A 20643-nucleotide genomic window follows, 5' to 3' on the forward strand; every position below is an offset into this window, starting at 1 on the left:
CCCTTAGAGTAGGAAATGGCAACCCACTCCAGTATTCTTGCCTGGAAAATTCAATGGGCAAAGGAGCCTGGTGGGTTACAGTCTGTGGGGTCACAAAGAATCAGTCATGGCTGAGCATACACACACATAGTCGATTAATAATACATTTATTAGCTTCTGGTATACAGCAAAGTGTTTAAGATATACATACACATATTTTTCATATTCTTTTCTGTTATGACTTATTACAGGATATTGAATATACTTCCCTGTGCTATATGATAGGACCTGACTGTTTATCCATTCTAGTCCCAAATATCCCAATCCAACCTCCCTTGCCATTCCTCCAGACAACCACAAGCTAGAATTTTTCCGTTTTATAGATTAGGAGTCTCTGACTCTGAAAGTGAATAAACCAGGTTAAAGTTATAATAGTAGATAATAACCTGAATTTAAATAATATTTGATAAATACATTTTCTCCCGTGAGCCAGTCCTGTATTGATTTTCACATCACCAATCTACCTCCCCAAAAATGATTTGTGGAGTGAATTTAAGTTAGAGGAGATCCAGATCCTTGTTGACTTTACCACTCAAAGAGTCATTATTTGTTGTTGCTGTTCAGTCGCTAAGTTGTGTCTGACTCTTTGCAACCCCATGGATTGCAGCATGCCAGGCTCCTCTATCATCCACTGTCTCCCAAATTTGCTCAAATTCATGACAAATTGAACTGTAGTCTCAACTCTTTGATTAATAAAATTTGAAGTTCACAGCACATTACCCTAACAGTTATATTAAGAGGTTCTGCTAAGATTATTTCATTGTAGAACTTTGTATACTATAAGACAGTATACAAAGAACTTTGTATACTATAAGACAGCATAGAAATGCAAAGCCTTATTTACTCAAATATTACACATTTTCCATTAGAATCAGAACCTAAGTAAGTAGCCAGCTCTTAGACAACAGCATTTAGATTTAAAACATTTTAATATACTTAATAAATATACAGCCAGCCTGAGGGAAGTTCTAACAGAGCATTGATAGTTGTCCTCCGTAATATTAACAAAAAACAACATACATATGCAGTCATTTATCTGCTGTTTCATAAGTATCCTGAATATATTTATTCAATCTCTCATTCCTTCCTTTCACTTTCTTCCTATATATAGATGCTGGAGTGATAATAAAATTCCTATATCAGTATCACTTTTTTTAAGTCCTTAACTTTAAGTTCAACTTTGTTAGTTCAACATTCAGAAAACTAAGATCATGGCATCCAGTTCTATCACAAGGCAAGTACATGGGGAAACAATGGAAACAGTGATAGACTTTATTTTTTTGGACTCCAAAATCACTGCAGATAGTGACTGCAGCCATGAAATTAAAAGACGCTTGCTCCTTGGAAGAAAAGCTATGACCAACCTAGACAGCATACTAAAAAGTAGAGACATTACTTTGCTGACAAGGTCCGTCTAGTCAAAGCTGTGGTTTTTCCAGTAGTCATATGTGGATATGAGAGTTGGACTATAAAGAAAGTTGAGCACCAAAGATTTGATGCTTTTGAACTGTGGTGTTGGAGAAGACTCTTGAGAGTCCCTTGGACTGCAAGGAGGTCCAACCAGTCCATCCTAAAGAAAATCAATCCTGAATATTCATTGTAAGGACTGATGCTGAAGCTGAAACTTCAATACTTTGGCCATCTGATGCGAAGACCTGACTCCTTGAAAAAGACCCTGGTGCTGGGAAAGATTGAAGGCAGGAGGAGAAGGGGACAACAGAGGATGAGATGGTTGGATGGCATCACTGACTCTATGGACGTGAGTTTGAGTAAGCTCCCGGAGTTGGTGATGGACAGGGAAGCCTGGCATGATGCATTACATGGGGTCCCAGAGTTGTACAGGACTGAGCAACTGAACTTTGTTTAAAATAAGATCAAAAATAGAAATTAAAGGGAATTCCCTGGATGCCCAGTAATAAGGACTCAGGGCTCGCACTGCCCTGCGAAGTAGGATCCCTGGTCTGGGAACTAAGATCCCACAAGCCAAGTCAGGCACTCTTCTAGGCTCTGGGTAGGGGTAAATAACAGATTAGCTTCTACTCCCATGTTGCTTATTTTCATGTGCTCTTGGGCATTGTAGTTAATTTTCTTTAGCCTATATCTAACCCTAACCAACCCTAACTCTAATTTTATATCTAGATTTATAACAATACAATCTTGATGTGAAGGCTAAATATGGCTACCAAAGTAATGAACATAGCATGTAGCCTAAAATATGGCAAGCATAAAAATAGATTTAAAATTTTTATTTACTGAAGTCTATAACAATTTTTATCATTTTATCTTAAATAAAAGTGCAACGTAGCAGCAGAAATAGGGAAATAAGTTTACAAACTCTCACTCTTTAAAACTAAATTTTATGGTTATGGGTCAATATTACAAGTTGTGTGAATAGAACTCTTTACTGAGTTATGCTTCCTGAAAAAAGACCTTCAGGTAATGAACAGAAGGAATTGTCTTTATTCTTGTATTCATGGCAAATTAAATCTAAAATATGGCCTACATGGATTAGAGCTAGAAAAGGGAATCAAATCACAGGAAATACAAACTTGTTAGTGTTAACACAGGATTATCTATCTGGGAAAGTGTACTTGCTAGTGGGACAGTACTTTATTCCAGATTTCACTACAGAATGAAAAAATTCTACATTATACAGATTTTTTTGCTCAAATCAACTTTCTGATTTTTACATTTCCTGAAGAATCTTGCAACCAACTAACCTAGATATGGAAGAAAACATCTTGTACAGGAAGTAGTATTCTGCCTAATAAAAATGAATACATTATTCTTAAGTTTGGTGATTGGGAATCACTCTGCCAGGTGTGGAGAATCTGGGTAAACTCACAAAATTAGGTTTCTACACATACTAAACAAATATTCTAAACTGCCCCCATAGGGCAATCACCAAGGGAAAAGTGGGAGAACTTTATTTTTATACTCATCACTTGATTTAACATAAGGCAACGCTAACACCAAGGTTGTGATGTATTAACCTCAATAGCAGAAGCAGTACTAATTTAGAAGTCTGTTTTGATTCTTTTGCCATCAAATGCTAAATTAATATCCAGAGGCATAGATTTGTATTTACTATGTTTTAAAAACTTTTTTGTCTTTAAGGCAATGCTTTAAATTATTGGTCTTTCAATTTGCAGAAATGAAAAACAAAATTTCTGAATAACACATGTTCCAACTGCCAATGCAGGAAATGTAGGTTTGATCCCTGGGTCGGGAAGATTCCCCTCTGGTAGGAACTGGTAACCTACTCCAGTGTTCTTGCCTGGAAAATTCCATGGACAGAGAAGCCTGGAAGGCTACAGTCCATGGGGTCCCAAAGAGACAGAGGCAACTGAGCACGCAGGCACACAAGGCTGGTAAACTTATTAGAATGTCAGGTTAACAAGGCCAATATCCAGGGTTTAAAGTCCAAGTAGGCCAGCTGGCTTTCCAAACCATTTCTGACAACACATGTTGTTGGTTAAAGAAATCTCTTCACTTCTGAGGACTTAAAAAGAAAAAAAACTGCAAAAGTAAGGCATTAATAACATAAAAATGGTGTCTTGTTGGTAACTGGAAAACTACTTTTTCTGGGACAAGCACATATATTTTCAGGATTATTAGAAATGCACCTTCTAAAGCACAACTATTGTTAATTCTATGGCTTTAGGTAGGATATTTGCAATGTTACCTCCTCTATGCAGAAAATCCATGGCACTACAAGGCAGTTACTTTACATATTTGTAATTAAGTTACAATTACTTTATAGGACCTAAAATAATATTTTGGACACACGAAAGTACAGGAGATGTGGTGAGAACACAGGGATTTTAATTTTGTAAACCATACATTCGAGTCATCAGTAATACAATGTTGCCCACAGAGGACTGGGGCCTGGGCTGAAAACTTGTCTCTTCCCCAAGGCAAAATCACACATGACTCCCAAGAGCTAACAACAGGTCTGTCCAGATGCTAACACCAGGGACTTCGAAATCTCCATCTTGAGCCTTATAGGACTTCAGGGCAGTTAGAACTTCATTTTTCAGAGGCGGAGGCGCCTGACAGAGGCTTTGAAACCTGCTGAACAACTCCTCCCAGGGCACATCCTGGGGCTCAGTTCCAATCCAAAGGCCTTTTGGAAGGTCATAGTGCAGTTGGCGACCCCAGGTTGTGAGCAGACCCAGATAGACAGGGGCCAGCTCCGGATGGCGCCCCGCCACGGAAGTTAAAAGTTCGGCTGGGAGGTTGCGGCAGAAGGCAACCACGACATCTGATTTCCCCAGAAGCCAACGAAGCAGCTCCTGACGCCCGTCTCCCGGTGTTCTGGGGCTGCCTACTCCCAATTCCTCTTCTTGGAGCCGGGGCGACGCCGGCGGCAGCAACAGCGCGGCCGCCATCACCTTCAGGAAGTTGTTCCGGGGCAGGCGCTCCCATAGGCGGCTGAGAAGCCTGCCAGGACCCTCAGCTTCGGCTTCCCCCACCTCCTGCAGACGCCTCAGCAGCAGCTCCGCCTGCGTCTTCATCACCGAGTCCTTCTGAAGGACCGGGTTCTCTCTGTAGGCGTGGAAGCGCAGCATGTGGGCAGCGGCCCGGCAGCGGGCGAAGCGGGCCAGGCTGCCCTGGAGCGCCTCCTCCCCGGCGTCCGGAACGCCGGGGCCGGGAAAGAGCTGCTGCAGCAGGCAGTGAAAGGCGGCATCCCCGAGGGCTGGGTTCGCCAGCAGTCGCAGAGACAGCAGCTGGTCACAGTGCCCCAAGGCCTGGAAGTTCGCCAAGCCCGGGGCGGGAGCGGGCCCAGAGTCACCCTCCCGCTTCCACTGGTTTTGCAGTCGCTGCTCCACAGCTTTGCGAATACGGGCATGGCGGCCAAAGCGCCTGTGGATGTGGCGCAGGTAGCCAGCCCACTGTAAAGCCCTGCGAACAGCTGCGGGGTCCCAAGTGCTGACGTGGGTTGTGCGGGAGACAGCCAGAACCTCAGAGAAACGCTCCAAATGCTCCAGGAGTGAGTCCATGGGGCGCCGCAGGGCCTTACTTCCGCCTTCACCGTGGCGACGGAGACTCTTTGCGTGCTGATTGGTGCGTCGGTCAAATGATACGCCTCTCTGCAATGCTATTGGGTAAAGTGCCTGTCAATCTCATAAAGGCCTTAATCCGGGTACCTGGACTCCGGGAAATTTAAGCCTGAGCGAAGGACTGAAGGCAATGGCAAGCCACTCCAGTACTCTTGCCTAGAAAATCCCATGGATGGAGGAGCCTGGTAGGCTGCAGTCCGTGGGGTCGCTAAGGGTCGGACACGGCTGAGCGACTTCACTTTCACTTTTCACTTTCACACATTGGAGAAGGAAATGGCAACCCACTCCAGTGTTCTTGCCTGGAGAATCCCAGGGATGGGGGAGCCTGGTGGGCTTCTGTCTATGGGGTCACACAGAGTCGGACACGACTGAAGTGACTTAGCAGCAGTAGCAAAGGACTGTATTTCACCATGGATGTTGAGGGGATTTTTAAGCAAGGAAGATTGAATAAAAGGCTAGGACTGGAGAATTGCCGGATCCACGTGGGAGATGCTGCTGCTGCTATTTACGGAGGTCTCCGTGCTTCCTTTCGCTTTAGAAAAAAATCTCTAGTAGAAATTTCCTGAGTTTTGCGTGAGTAAATCTGTGTTAAGGTTTATCATAATTGGGGAAAGCCAGAGACATGCTGTTACATATAAGAAAATGTTATTAAATGAAAATTTTAGTTCATTTCAGTTGAGTAAAAAGGTACTGACCCAAGTAATTAATGCCAGACACTATGCTAAAGCCTGGCCCTTGACCTTATCCTTTCATTATTAGAACTTGAATTCTAGGTTAAGTGAAACTTCAAGATTAACGCTTTCTTAAAATGTTAAAGGAATTTAAAATTTTATTTCAAAGTTTCACTGTTGTTTTTCGTTTTTGTAATTTCCAAGGCAGAATAGCTAAATTGACTCTTATTTCACCCAGCTAATTGAACTAAGTGGCATTTAACTGTGGGAGTTAAGCATTTGTAAACAAGCATCAGAAAGAGGTTTTCACAAAAAGCCTACCTCATATGATCTTGGTGAGGATTAAATAAAATGATAAATGTGAAATGCCATCTTTAGTATTTTAGCTGTCTTTTAGCATCCATTCTATCATTACCCTTACTCTCTTTGCATAATAAAGATGCAGTTTTGATACTGATTGCAGTTCATGGTGGAGGGGTGGGGCGCTTTGAGCTAATTGTATTAATCCAACCCTCTCTTAATTTAGTAATTAATTTAGGAAACCCAGTCTTAAGCGGACCAACCTGTAGTATTTCCTAAGGGCAGAAATTTGTCCGGAAATGGCCAGTTGAATCAATTCTAATCAGTGAGGCCTATATGATTACCTTTCTTACTCTTCAGAGTTGGTAGATCATGAACATTGACCAATATGAAGAGTTTGCTGTGTTGGACAATGCAGCTGTATACAAGCTGGGTATCAAGCATGCTGAAGAAATTGCTTCTTCCTCTTGATGCTGTTGACTATTTATATGAAGCCCAAAGCTACCAGATCCATCTCTTTCCCTGAACCAATAGAATTTCAGAATCACAAGGAATACATTGGATTAAGACAACTCTCAAATTAACCCTGTTTAAGATTATAACACTATATATTCCCGTTTCTTTTGCCAGTTTTATTTTCTGTTGCTTTCAACTAAGTATACCGAAGTAATACCAGCTCTTCAGAACACCGTTGCATGGGGCATAGAAACAGTCTCTGAACACTGCTATTATTGTTAATGTTATATAAGCCTCTGAAGTGAATATCTTCTCATGTCTTCTTCAAATTCTGTTCCTCCTTAGTAATATAAAAGAGTAACCACCAACACACTATGGTCAAAGGTGGAGAAAATTTTAGCAAAGAAACACACAGCTTGATGTTGCCATATTTACTGTTGGTCCTGAGAGATTTCTGACGCATTCATTTCCTATGGACTATTAAGACTTGAAAAATCAGGTTGTGCCATGCTCTAGGTTAGGTTTCATATCTTTAGTTATTTTAAGATATGCATTATGTCAGAAATTACAGGACACTATGGAACTGGGAGACCAATGAAAACATAGTATTCTGATGCCCCTTTGTATTACTCTGAACAATATTATTATATTCACATATTGACACTTATTTCAGTCCTCTGCTTGTGAAAATAATATTTTTTTTTAATAGAAACAAGCAGACCTGGACTCTATATCTTTATGCAGGGCAGACTTAGAGGGTTTTTTCCTCTCATTCTAGAATCAGTTTCATGGAAGGAAAGTGCTTTGGCATTTTGCAATCACTCTGAGGGCAAATACTATGGGCAATGGTTACACCTGATGCTGACTCAGTTACTAGATTCAAGACTGAGTTTTGAGTAGGTCTCTCTCTATTCTCTAGTAGCATCAATAAAGAACAAGCTGACACAACTTTTGAAGACAGATTTCTTATGGAAACTTTACAAACATACTTGCCACTTTTTGTGACAATGGAAACTCTCTTTCTCAGAGATGATTATATGTCTTCATTTCAGTTCAGTTCAGTCGCTCAGTCGTGTCTGACTCTTTGCAACCCCATGAATCATAGCACGCCAGGCCTCCCTGTCCATCACCAACTCCCGGAGTTCACTAAAACTCATGTCTTAGTGGGAGTTATTTATATGAAATCAAAAATTTCTTTCTTTTGCTTGCTTCCCTTACAAAGGGGGAAAGTCATCAAATGAATTTTAATGGACAGAGGACATTAGATGTGTACAGGTTAATTTGACAGTGAAGTTCAGGAACCAGTGGCTTTATCTTGCATCCTATGTCAAATTCCTATGGTAATTAATTTGACAATGAAGTCCAGGAACCAATGGCTTTATCTTGCATCCTATGTTCCTATACCTAGTCTCTGATCATTGTAGAACATCGTACCAAATCTCAAAAATATTACATTTATATATCTTATACAAAAAAAAAACAATGTTGATATTTTTACTCTTTGGAATTGTTTTCAGAAAGGTAACTGACTATAACTAAGCAAATGTTTTTCTGGATCTTAAACATTTCAATCAGTGTACGGTGGGAAAGTTTACAATTGTATGTCAGAAACATTGATCTCCTTTGGCCTTGGGGAGTCTGAGTGGGGTCTGGGAGACTGTAGTCATTGCTTAGATCATGAGAGATCCGATAATCCACTCTTCAGTTCTTTGGATGTGGTCTGCCACCTGGGCATCTACTCAACGACTAGAGAGAGTGCACATTGCAGCCCATCAAGAAGTTAACCGTGGAGTTCTCAAATGTCCAGAGAAACAGGGCAAACACTTGTCAGTTCAGAGGAAGGTGTTGGAGGAAGGATTAGAGGGTGAGATCTGTGGGTATGGATCTAGATGGTGGCCCTAAATCTCTGTTTTCACAAATTTGAGACACTTGCAGTGGATGTGACTTTAAGTGGCCTCAAGCTAGCAGCATAAGGTCTGCCCTGACAATGCATATTTATTCTGAAATTTAGAACTTGATTAAAACTTTGGGACACCTGACTTGAAGTTTTTTTTGGACTTGAAATTCACTTCCATCATTATAGTAATGTTTAACATTATATTCACAACATTTATTGCCTTTATAAGGAAAGGAAAAAAGATCTTTTCTTTAAATACAACCACATTCCATATAAATTTTAAAAGGCTATAAAAATGGTTTTACCTATTTTATCAACAACATTTCTAGTCAGGTGTCTTAAGAATAAGAAGAGAACTTTGTTAAGGTCTTGCTCAGGAATTGTGACTGACCCTTTCAAGCAAAGACTAAAAAATATGAAAAATAGCATGATTAATTTTCCTATGTGAAAATTTTAGTCTTAAATATGTTTAGGAAGTTGCGTATAAATTTAGTGTGTAGAATCATCTCTCTTTGAAATATCATATAAAGAGAATGCAAAAAGAATTTTAAATAACTGAGAAAAAAGAGAAGCAAAGGCAAAGGAGAAAAGGAAAGGTATACCCATCTGAATGCAGAGTTCCAAAGAATAGCAAGGAGAGATAAGAAAGCCTTCCTCAGTGATCAGTGCAAAGAAACAGAGGAAAACAATAGAATGGGAAACTCTAGAGATCATATCAATTAAATTAGAGATACCAAGGGAACATTTCATGCAAAGATAAGCACAATAAAGGACAGAAATGGTATGGACCTAACAGAAGCAGAATATACTAAGAATAGGTGGCAAGAATACACAGAAGAACTGTACAAAAAAGATCTTAATGACCCAGATAACTGTAATGGTGTGGTCACTCACCTAGAGCCAGACATCCTGGAGTGGGAAGTCAAGTGGGACTTAGGAAGCATCACTCCAAACAAAGCTAGTGGAGGTGATGGAATTCCAGTTGAGCTATTTCAAATCCTAAATGATGATGCTGTGAAAGTGCTGCACTCAATATGTCAGTGAATTTGGAAAACTGCTTTTAATACTCCTAACCTGCCAAACACTGTAGCTTAACCTCACCTACCTTAAATGTGCTCAGAACACTTACAATAGCCTACAGTTGAACAAAATCATGTAACACAAAGCCTGTTTTGTAATAAAATGTCAGGTATCTCATGACATTTATTGAGCACTATATTAAAAAAAAAAAAAGAAAACATAATGGTCTTATGGGTACAGAGTGACTGTCAGAGTATTGATGGTTGACCCTCGTGATCGCATGGCTGACTGGGAGCTCTCACTCACCGCAGCTGCCCAGCATCAGGAAAGGGAATCAGACCACATAGCTGTAGCCCGCAGAAAGATCAAAATTCAAAGTATGAGTCTACTGAATGCATTATCACTTTTGCACCATTGTAAAGTTGAGAACTCTTAAGTGAAACCCTTGTAAACTGAGGACTGTGTGTATGCATACGAAATTGTCGTTGGTTGACTGATATGTGCCATAACACGCGAAGATTGGATAGCACTGCTCCAACGTAGGCTTTCTAACACAATTAGCTAAGGAAAGGGGGCAAAATAAAGACCACTGCAATTCAAATTAGCTTGCCTTAAATTTTCTACAAATAGGCCAGGAAGAAAATTGGTTGATTAGATATTCTCCTTTTGCCCTTCCCATATTTCCCTAGCCATTTTCTCTTTTCTTTTCCCTGTTCTGTGCAGAGAACTGGCCTGATCCTTACTGACACTGTCAGCCTTGTCCCCCAGGCCCTCTGGCTTGCTGCCGAATTGACCAATGAGAGACACTGACCATCAGAAAAAGTCGAGGGATGCAGCTTTTTTCTTTCTTTGCTCTCTGCTAAGGGCTCTGGATTCTGGTTCTTTCATTTACAAATTCCTTGAGGCCTCCCTGAGCTTCTGATACCTTCTAGTATTCCTGGAGAATCCCAGTGATGGGGGAGCCTGGTGGGCTGCCATCTATGGGGTCGCTCAGAGTCGGACATGACTGAAGCGACTTAGCAGCAGCAGCAGCAGTATTCCGCGCAGCCCCAGGGACTTCCTGCTGTTGCTAATCCCTGGATGCCCTAACATACCTTGTTGATTTCCTTAACCTGACCTTGCTTCTACTCTGTTAAATTACCTTCAGAATCCCTGCTGACTGTGCTGGTTTCCTGCCAAGGTCTTGACTGATACAGTCATCTGTGTTTTCAACCATTCTCATAATTAATATAAGTCCGTGAGTCATAATATTATTAATCAGTGTGTGTTTAGGGAATGATGACTAGTCTACTGCAGTGATTCCCAAATACCTGTCCTTGCCAGACACTCCTGCCAATCTATGACAAAGTCATCATTATTATAGTGATATATGAAAAATAGATGACAGAACAAGGTGAAGTGTTTTCATAAGTGGCTAAATTTAAGTGAAGGGAAAAAGTATTTCTTAATAAAGTTGATGTTTTAAGGCAATTTTGTGTTTTCTTTATTTGAAAAAAAATTTAAAGTTTGCAGTTATTTTCGTAAACATCTACTTTAGAAAATTTATATGTGTTTATAGATAAATAAATTTTCTAAAGTAGATGTTTACGAAAATAACAGCAAACTTTAAATTTTTTTTTTTGAGAGAGTCCCTTATACTGCAAGGAGATCCAACCAGTCCATTCTAAAGGAGATCAATCCTGGGTGTTCATTGGAGGGACTGATGCTAAAGCTGAAACTGCAATACTTTGGCCACCTCATGCGACGAGTTGACTCACTGGAAAAGACTCTGATGCTGGGAAAGGTTGGGGGCGGGAGGAGAAGGGGACGACTGAGAATGAGATGGCTGGATGGCATCACCGACTCTGTGGACATGAGTTTGAGTGTACTCTGGGAGTTGGTGATGGACAGGGAGGCCTGGCGTGCTGTAATTCATGGGGTCGCGGAGAGTCGGACACGACTGAGCGACTGAACTGAACTGAACTGAATGGGCTTCCCTGGTGGCTCAGTAGTAAAGAAGCTGCCTGCAATGCAGAAGCTGCAGAAGATACAGGTTTGATCCCTGGGTCATGAAGATCTGGAGGATTGCATGGCAACCCACTCCAGTATTCTTGCCTGGAGAATCCCATGGACAGAGGAGCCTGGCAGTCTACAGTCTTGGATCTCAAAGAGTCAGATATGATTGAAGCAACTTAGCATACATACATATATCTATAGCTAGATAAAAGATAGATAGGTTATAAGCCTGTGAAATCTGTAATTCTGAAAGTCTCCTGTCTGATGTGAGGAAAATGGAGGGTTTGCAGATGGACCCAGATTGTGAAGACCTTGGAATACTACGGTAAGGAATAGGGTCTGTGTTCAATTGGTATTCAGATTCTGTTGACAAGTTTTAGAGCACAAGAATGACATAATCATCTTCTACAAAGCAACTTGGAGAACTGGTTGTAGCCAGCTGAGACAAATGGCTATAAATGGAGGTCCACTAGAGAAGTATCGCAGTAGTTCAGGTGTACAAAATGACAGTTCCACTAAGTTAGGAGCAGAGGAAACATTTAAGAAGGTGTGGGGAGTGAGTGGTGCTTAGACTTGAAAATTCCTTCTGAAGAAGAAACATTAGATCTTAATGGAGGGAAGAATCAAAATTACTCTGCATAGTCAAGTGATTGCGTGAAATCCCTTTACCTTTGGAATGGGATGTGAATTGGTACTGATTTCAACTAAAGCCTATAAGTGGAAAAGAAGGGGAAAAAAGAATCACGGCTCAGTGGAAACTTATGAATTTGTTTTTTAATCTCAGATTACTGTCTTTCCTCACACCTTCAGGATCCCCTGGGTTAGCAAATTAGGTAACAGTATTTTATTAGTGATTAGTGAATACTATGATAACTCCAGAGGAAATCTTGGTTGCATGAAAGTAATGAAAAATATGGATTGAATTATTCAAAAGGCAGAATTTAAATAAGAATTCCTTCCCTTCCTTAAATAATCTCTCATCCAATTCCTAGAATCTTAACATTTAACTTAATATCTCTTGGATTGCTAATAGTCAGAAAGAAAGTAAATAATCCCACTGGAAGAAACTCATCTGATTTATCGTTATTATATTTTTTCCACTGCTTGGACACCTATTGGAAAATATCGGTATCTAAGGGCCAATGGTGAGATTCATATTAACATAAACTGATTCTTTATAGTTTTAACTTGCATGTCAGTACACAGGTTGTGTACCCTCCTCTGTGTGTGTGTTTATGTGTGTATTTACATAGAAGTAAATAAGATGTAATTCCTAAGAAGATACTTGAACTAAATTTATTTTTAAGATTTCATTTTTCTTTTACAACTGGTAATTTTTTTTCCTAATGTTTAAACCAGAAAGATAAAATATGGATCAGATTCTCTCTTTACCTTTGAGTTAGAATTTTAATTTCATGGAGGAGAACTGTAATAATGTCGAGGTGCCTTTATTTTTATCCCACAGTTATCAGTGTATTGCTATATAAGTACCTGCCAGGAAGGCCTTTTTTTTTTTTCCTGGTTCAATAACTTTTTGTGTCTGCTGTTCCCATTTTCAAGTCTCCAAAACTTTTATGTGAATTCTTTCAGCACATTTTTTTCATTATTTCCCAGCCTTCTTTTTTTCTGGATGGCTGAAGTTTCCAGACATATAACCAGAAATGTCCTAAGAGAATTAATATATAAAAAAGGAAAGCTAAGAAAAACAGGCATTTTAGTACATGCAAATACACAACTCATTTTATACTTTCTTTAAAAAGGTAGTAAATGAATTGATCTTCATAATTAATATTCTCTCACTGGGTAGCAAATATGGTGGAAAAGTAATCAAGAAACTTTTTAATAACTTCCAGACTTAATCTAAGTTCTTAGATTGAGCTAGTCTGCTAATATCATTAATGTCAAGGAGTATTTTACCCACAGGTTCCTAGCATTTCCAAACAAACCGGCTGAAATAAGACAAATAAGTGATTAAAACAAAATTCACAATGTCACAGAGACATTTTATGGGTATGAAAAATTCTTTCTGGTAATGCTTTTATCATTTAGTTACCAGATTTTAAGCATAAAGAAAGGCTTTAAAGGGAATATTCCCCTTGATTTGATGAAGCACTCCACTTAAAGGGCAAAAAGAATGTTTAAAGCAAAGGTGCCATAGTTAATATTTCTTTTTCTTTTTTTCTTTTGAGTGGATTAACGAATGGTGTTTTCTAGCAGTTTGCCTATCCCTATTTAAACAGATCCATTGGGTAAAACTCCCTATTTTTGGTTATCTTAGAATCTGGTGTATCTTCACTTTTCCCCTACTTTTAGTAATTCTTGTATTCATGTGTTTTATTGATACTGGATTAGAGGAGGGAATGTATACAACCGAACATCATCTGTTACCAGGATGTTGGTAAAAGTTGGATCCTTTTGAAGACGGTTCAGTATTCCATGGCTAATTCAGCATGTTAGAACATGCCAGAAGTTCAGAACAAGACAAAATTTACAGAGGATTCTAAGGCAGAAAGTGGAAGGTAGTAATAGTAATACAGACAAGATTAAAATATATATATACACACACACATAAATATATATATGTAGTAGATTAAACTTGACTGTGTAATAGGAAGTATTGAGAAAAATTTTCAGAGATACATTTTCCTAAATAATAATTAAAATATGATAAAGTTAGGAATGGCAAGCAACAATATAATTTAAACAAAGAATGCCAAACTTATAATAAAAAAAAGATGTTAGTAAATACTATAATTTTTAAAACATAACATTCTTAGTGAGGAGAAGAACAGTTTGGTGTTCTTATCCTCCAGGCAACCAGAGTATCAGTTAATATCTGCAATTCTGTATAACAAGCAATGATTAATGTGAACATTATGTTCTTCTCTGACTCTCTGATGTGATGATTTTACTTAGTTTGTTTACAGATTTTAATGAAAAGGGAGGGGGAGCTTAATTTAACAGGATGACTGAATACCTCTAACAGTGTGCTTTAAGATCCATTTACCTTTTATTGCCTGTGATGGCTGCCAAATTTCCCCTTATTCTTCTCTATATTTTAGAGCCCAAAGGACACTAAATCTAGCACTAAACTTCTAACAGTCCAAGTATTTTCAACTTTAAATCTATGCATTCCTGCCTTTTATAATCTCATTAGGTATATGGTTGAGGAACATAAACTATGAATACTAATCTGATACCCAGATGATAAAACACTGGAAGAACTGCCAGCATAGCGTTAAAAGAAATAGGCAATTGAACTGCCAAAAGAAAATTCTATTTTGAGAAAAGTAGAGTATTTGGAAACAGAGTTATAAGACATTTGACTATGCTAAATTGTTTTTCTATGGCATCTCTTTTAGACAATAATCCTGAAATCAACAAACCTGCTTTATGCTCTACCCTTGGTAAGTGGCTTAGTTAAGTAGTATTTGTATACTGCCAAGTTTGCTTTCTTATGCAAAAATTTCCTTCCTTCTTTTTGTCTTCTTTCTTTTTTTTTTTTTTCCATTTCTGCTCTCTCATTTGTTTCCATAGATGGTTAGAATAAGACTCACCAGCTTTGTTTAATACAAAGCTCTCAGTGAAAGGGAGCTAATATTTTGTGTAGTATAGGAGTTCAAAAGGTTTTCCTAAGTGGTGTGCTGTGGTAAAGAATCTGCCTGACAGTGCAGGAGATGCAAGAGACGGGTTAGATCCATGAGTTGGAAAGATCCCATGGAGTAGGAAACGGCAACAGACTCCAGCCTTCTCGCCTGGAGAATCCCATGGACAGAGGCTCCTGGTAGGCTCCAGTCCATGGGGTCACAAAGAGTCAGACATGACTGACAGCATAACATAGCACATGAGCTCACAAATAGAAACATATGCAGGCTTTATTTTATAATGTTTCCTTTAAAAATACACCTTACCTCTAATTTTACTAAACTTGCCTGGAGAATCCCAGGGACGGGGGAGCCTGGTGGGCTTCCGTCTATGGGGTCACACAGAGTCGGACACGACCGAAGTGACTTGGCAGGCAGCCTGTTTCTGTGCGTGTGTGCTCAGTCCTGTCAGTCGTGTCTGACCCTGTGGACTATAGCCCGTCAGGCTTCTCTGCCCATGGGAATTCTTTAGGGAAGAATACTGGAGTGGGTTGCCATGCCCTCCTCCAGGGGATCTTCCCGACCCAGGGATTGAACCCATGGCTCTTATGTCTCCTGCATTGGCAGGTGGGCTCTTTACCACTAGCACCACCTGGGAATCCCCAGCCTTATTTCTAATCCAGCACAGTCTTGTTCTTTCCTTTCTCAACTACTGTAGCTAATGTTTCTTGTGCCTGGAATCATTGTCTTCTGCTTCACATGAAACACTTTCTTCTTTGCTCCAAAACCCAAACCAAATCCTCCCTTTTATGAGCCTTTCCAGGTAGTTCCAGCTGAAAGTAATCTGTTTCACTTCCAGATTCTTTTAACATTTGTGGTTGGATTGTTGATTTGTCATTTACCATTTACTGTCTTTCAGTAGAAGTTAGGTTTGTTTTATGATCCAAATGTTTAACGACATGAACCAACTGGATCCATCTCCATGCTGGTCATATTGCTACCACCCGGTTTGAATTCAGTAGTCATTCACTGTGCAGGTCCCTCTTCCACAAAAAGAACAAGAATACATAGGCCAATTACATTTTCAAGTGGATTTGTGCGTCTCTGCTCCAGCTTAAACTTTTTGAATGAGATAAGTGTCTTTACTGGTATTTTTAATGTCCACAGTACTTTCTGTAGTACCTTACAGGACAGAGGAATGCAACGTGATGGGGTGGGAAAAATATGTACTTTCTATGATGATGGTTAGACTTCTTTTCATTAGACTTTGAGCTCCTATAAAGTAGGGGCTAAGTTTTATACCTTTGGTTCCTAACATAACTGCTGATACATGGTGTTCAGTAAGTGTCAAGTTCAACAAAGTTGGAATCAGGGATTAACACCTGGGATTAATACTTTTTTTGCTTTTACATTTACCTCAGGCAAGATACTTAAACTTTTGAGTCCATTCATTCACAAACAGGAGATCATAATATTTGTCATAAAGTTGTTATGACTCAATACAATCATGTTTGCAGGGCACCTAGAATAGCTATTAAATACAATTGATACTGCTATTGATATTATTTCTCTCTCTTTGAAATACTATATCTTTGTGACCCCATGGACTGTAGCCCACCAGGCTCCTCTGTCCATGGGATTCTCCAGGGAAGAATGCTGGAATGGGTTGCCATTCCCTTCTCCAGGGGAATCTTCCCAACCCACAGATCAAATCCGGGTCTCCTGAATTGCAAGCATATTCTTTACCATCTCAGTCACCAGGAAAGCCCCATATATATTCATATATATGAATTAGTAGACAGGAATGAAAAGGATATTCTACCCATCAGGACTGGCAAAACACAAAAAAAGAGGCAAGCAAAATCCTTTTGGGAAATAGTTTATTTATTCTTTTCAACTAATATTTTTTTGAACCTGTGCTATGTGCCAAATTATGCCCTAGGGTTAAAATAATGAATATAATAGAATCTGTTAATGATGTGACCATCAAGGGATTATGTAACCAAAATTTACCAACAGCTCAAGAGACTTAGTATAATCAAAACAAACAACCCAGTCAAAATAGAACCTGCATCAGCAAGATCCAGTCTAAGAGAGAAGGAAATTTCAAATAATCAATATGCCAACCCACTCCAGTACTCTTGCCTGGAGAATTCCATGGACAGAGGAGCCTGGCAGGCTATGGTCAATGGGGTCTCAAAGAGTGGAACACGACAGAGGGACTGTCACTCACTGAGTTAGGATTAAGATACTAGGTATGGCAGTTTTAAACATGAACTGGAAATATTTGGTGGTCTGCCTCCTGAAAGGCCATGCATCTTCCACCTGGTTCTTTTTGACTGCCTGCTCTCAGGACATTCCTCTAATGGCACTCCCTCTGGGAATCTGACCATCAGGCTGTATAGAAGGCCAGTTTGCAAGGAGAATCCTTCATTCATTTAACCCCAGGCACCAGATATGAGAGTGCCAAAGCCTGCAGATTGTTCCAGTCCTTAACTGTTTGAGTTTTCCTACTGTTGCATTGTTAGTCGCTCAGTCATGTCTGACTCTTTGTGACCCCATGGACTGTAGCCTGGCTCTGTCCATGGAATTCTCCAGCCTAGAGTACCAGAGTGGGTGGCCATTTCCTCCTTCAGCTGTTGCCAGGAGAAAGCCTGTTCTGACTCCATGTTGGAAACTGTTCCTTTGACTTGCTTTTCTTTGCTTCTGTTTTTAAGTAATAGCTTGCCTAGAGGACACTGCCCCTCTGCTTGACTGTAAGCTAAAGTGCTTTTGTCCAGCTCCTAGAGAGATAGTTTGTCTTTGCCCACCTGTGAATAGAGGAGATGAACACACCCCTTCCAAAGGCTGGTCATTCCCTTGGTGATGTTTTGCAAAACTGAAGACACTTTCACTTTCCTTCCCCACTGCCTCTCCCTCTCTGTTCTGCTTTTTGATGTTCTTCATCGCCTCTTTCTCTCTAATCTCTGTGGGACAGAGATGAGCCATCCAGGCATCGCTCTGTCTAATATTTTCCATAGAATTCATTAGCAAAATTACATGGTGGTTATTTTGCATCACTAAATGTGGAGTGGTTTGTTATGTAACAGTTGTAACTAGAGCCTTAGATGATACCCAGCTGAAGGTGCTTAAGTCAAAACCTGCCTGAACACTATATGAGGTCTGTGGTGACCCAAGGAGGAAAAGCAGATAAAACCAAGGAGGGTCTCGGAATGCAGGAACAGAAAAACCAGACCCTATCTTCTTTCCCGCCCCCATGTTGTAACTATTAATGGAACAGTATAACCTATCTCCCCTCCTACCCCTTAGGGAGAAGGTATTTGCCCTGTTCTTCCCCCATCCAGCATACATGGCTCACCCAATCAGCAAATGACCCGCAAGACCCCTGTCCCACTCCTTGTACCCTGGGTATAAAAGTGGACTAAGGGCCTCTGTTCAATGTCAGTCCTCCCTTGAGCTGGCCCGCTGTTCGAACAGCCTCTCCTATTCTAATAAACTTTATTTCCCTCTCATTCTGTCTCATGTCTGGAAATTCTTTTCCAACCCATGCCTGGACCATGACAACGTCATTATCACTTAATGGTCCAATAATATTTTAAACCCCTCTACTTGAAATTATTTAAGTGGTTTTCTTTCTAAGTAAGCGTAAAATAACCTGTAAGAATGTGTAGGTCAAAGTGATGAGAAGCAGTTAATATAATTTTTACTTATTTTTTTTTCCTGCTAAAGCAGATTCCTTCTCAATGTGAAGTGCATTCCTCAATCTTTGTATTAGAAACAAAAGAACAGACCATAAAGAGTTATGGTCAATGGAGAGTTTTATAACTCTTTCTAGTGGTTGGAAAATGGAAATTTTCATCAGAGGGAAAAAATGTAGTTGTATGATGTTTACCCCTGAATTAATAACCAAATCTGTTAGAAAATTAATTGAATTGAAACTTTAGTTACACTATTAAGAGTCTAAACTTAGTATGGTATTCAAGACCATCTAAAATCTGGGACTTCCTTGGTGGTCCAGTGGTTAAGACTATACCTTTCAATGCAGAAGGTGTGGCTTTGATCCCTGGTTGGGGAGCTAAGATACCACATGCCTTGTGCCCCCCCCCAAAAAAAACAAAACAGAAACAATATTGTAACAAAGTCAATACAAAACCTTTAAAAATGGTCCACATCAAAAAAAAAAAAAAATCAATCAGAGCCTCATCCTCATTACTACCCTCTATCATCTGAATCTCCAGCCTCCCCAGACTGCCTCTTATTCCCTGAAGACTGTATACTTTCACACCTCCATGCCTAGATTCAATTCCTCTATCTTATCCTCTAGGGTCACCCGTATCACAGCTACACCTACCCTGATTCCAGAGACAATGCTGATCTTGCTTCTGTTTGCTCTTCTCTAGAATCTGCCTTAACCTAATTCTTCATTTGTCTGTTTCTTTCACCCAACTGAAAATTCTTCAAGGGAAATAGTTTGTCTGATTCATCTTTGTAATCCCATAGTATCCAACTTAATAAAGGTACTTAATAAAGATTTTCGTAAAATAGTTAAAAAAGTATATAGGAAACCTTCTGAGATATGTTTATGATATGGCAAGAAGCATTCCAAAACCATTACTAGAGTCTCCACCCATTCTTTAATTCCAAAATTGAAAGCAAGAATAAAAACAAAAATTACTCTATTCTGTTGAAATCATAAACTCCCCAAATTGTGGAAATTGGCATGTGTTTTAGAAAAAATGAGTGTGTCTATTTATGGAGACATCTGTATAATTCTCATACATAATTTGGTCCCACTTATAAACTCCGCTTCATTGAAAAAATTAATGTACTTTCTGGAAGGTCTCATGAATGCCTTCTCTGCTGGTTCAGCAAAGAAACCAAACCATAAGATGTAAATCATATACTTTCTTGGTACAGAGCCTAACTGTATTTCCTTACCTTCCATGTCTCTGGCACATATATTTAAGACTAACTACTGAAATTAGCCAAATTAGTGCAATACTTAAGACTGAGTATATGAGATTTTATAAATTATTTAATAATTCTGAAGAAGAGTATTATATAAACATCATGTCTCTAGTGTATCTTTGTACTTCCTATGCTCCTTGGATCATACTTTCTTTTCGTTTCATAGAAATATTTTTATTTACTAGACAGTAAAAAAATCTTTACGAGGTATTGATCTTGGGTGGCCTTGGCCCGCAGTGGCTTGGAGTAGGCTTGGGTTCCCAGCAGAGACTGGGCTGGGTCGTGGCGGTGAAAGCACCGGATGGTAGCCACTAGACCAGTGGTCAGTGACAAGGGCCCTAGCCCTTAGGCTTTGCAGGAAAGAATTCCCACAAAGAGGGAAAGTAGTGAAGCAGGTTAAGTATTTATTAATGGATAGCCACGGTGGACTCAGGGAGAGAGAGAAGGTCATTGAGTTGCATCCTCCTAGTGGTTTGAGTTGCTTTTATGGGGCATGTCTTCTGGATTTCCTTTGGCCGATCATTTTGATTTTCCAGTTTCCCAGTCCATATTGGCACACCTCGGGGTCCTCCCACGTGTGTGTGCATCTCTTTAGCCAAGACGGATTTTACCCAAAAGACACACGGCAGAGAGTATCTTTGACATCGCTC

The 20643-nt window shown here is 39.7% G+C and overlaps 1 protein-coding gene across 1 annotated transcript; it reads right to left on the reverse strand.

Moving 5' to 3' along the window:
• Positions 1-228: 228 nt before the first annotated feature.
• Positions 229-5729, reverse strand: FANCF (FA complementation group F). The gene has a single exon (XM_055415070.2). It carries the CDS (start codon positions 5040-5042, stop codon positions 3963-3965), a length of 1080 nt encoding a protein of 359 aa, XP_055271045.2. The 5' UTR covers positions 5043-5729; the 3' UTR covers positions 229-3962.
• Positions 5730-20643: the final 14914 nt, after the last annotated feature.

Source organism: Moschus berezovskii, chromosome 25 (assembly GCF_049115385.1).
Source record: "Moschus berezovskii isolate FMDL1 chromosome 25, NW_MosBer_1.0, whole genome shotgun sequence".
Lineage (NCBI taxonomy): Eukaryota > Metazoa > Chordata > Mammalia > Artiodactyla > Moschidae > Moschus > Moschus berezovskii.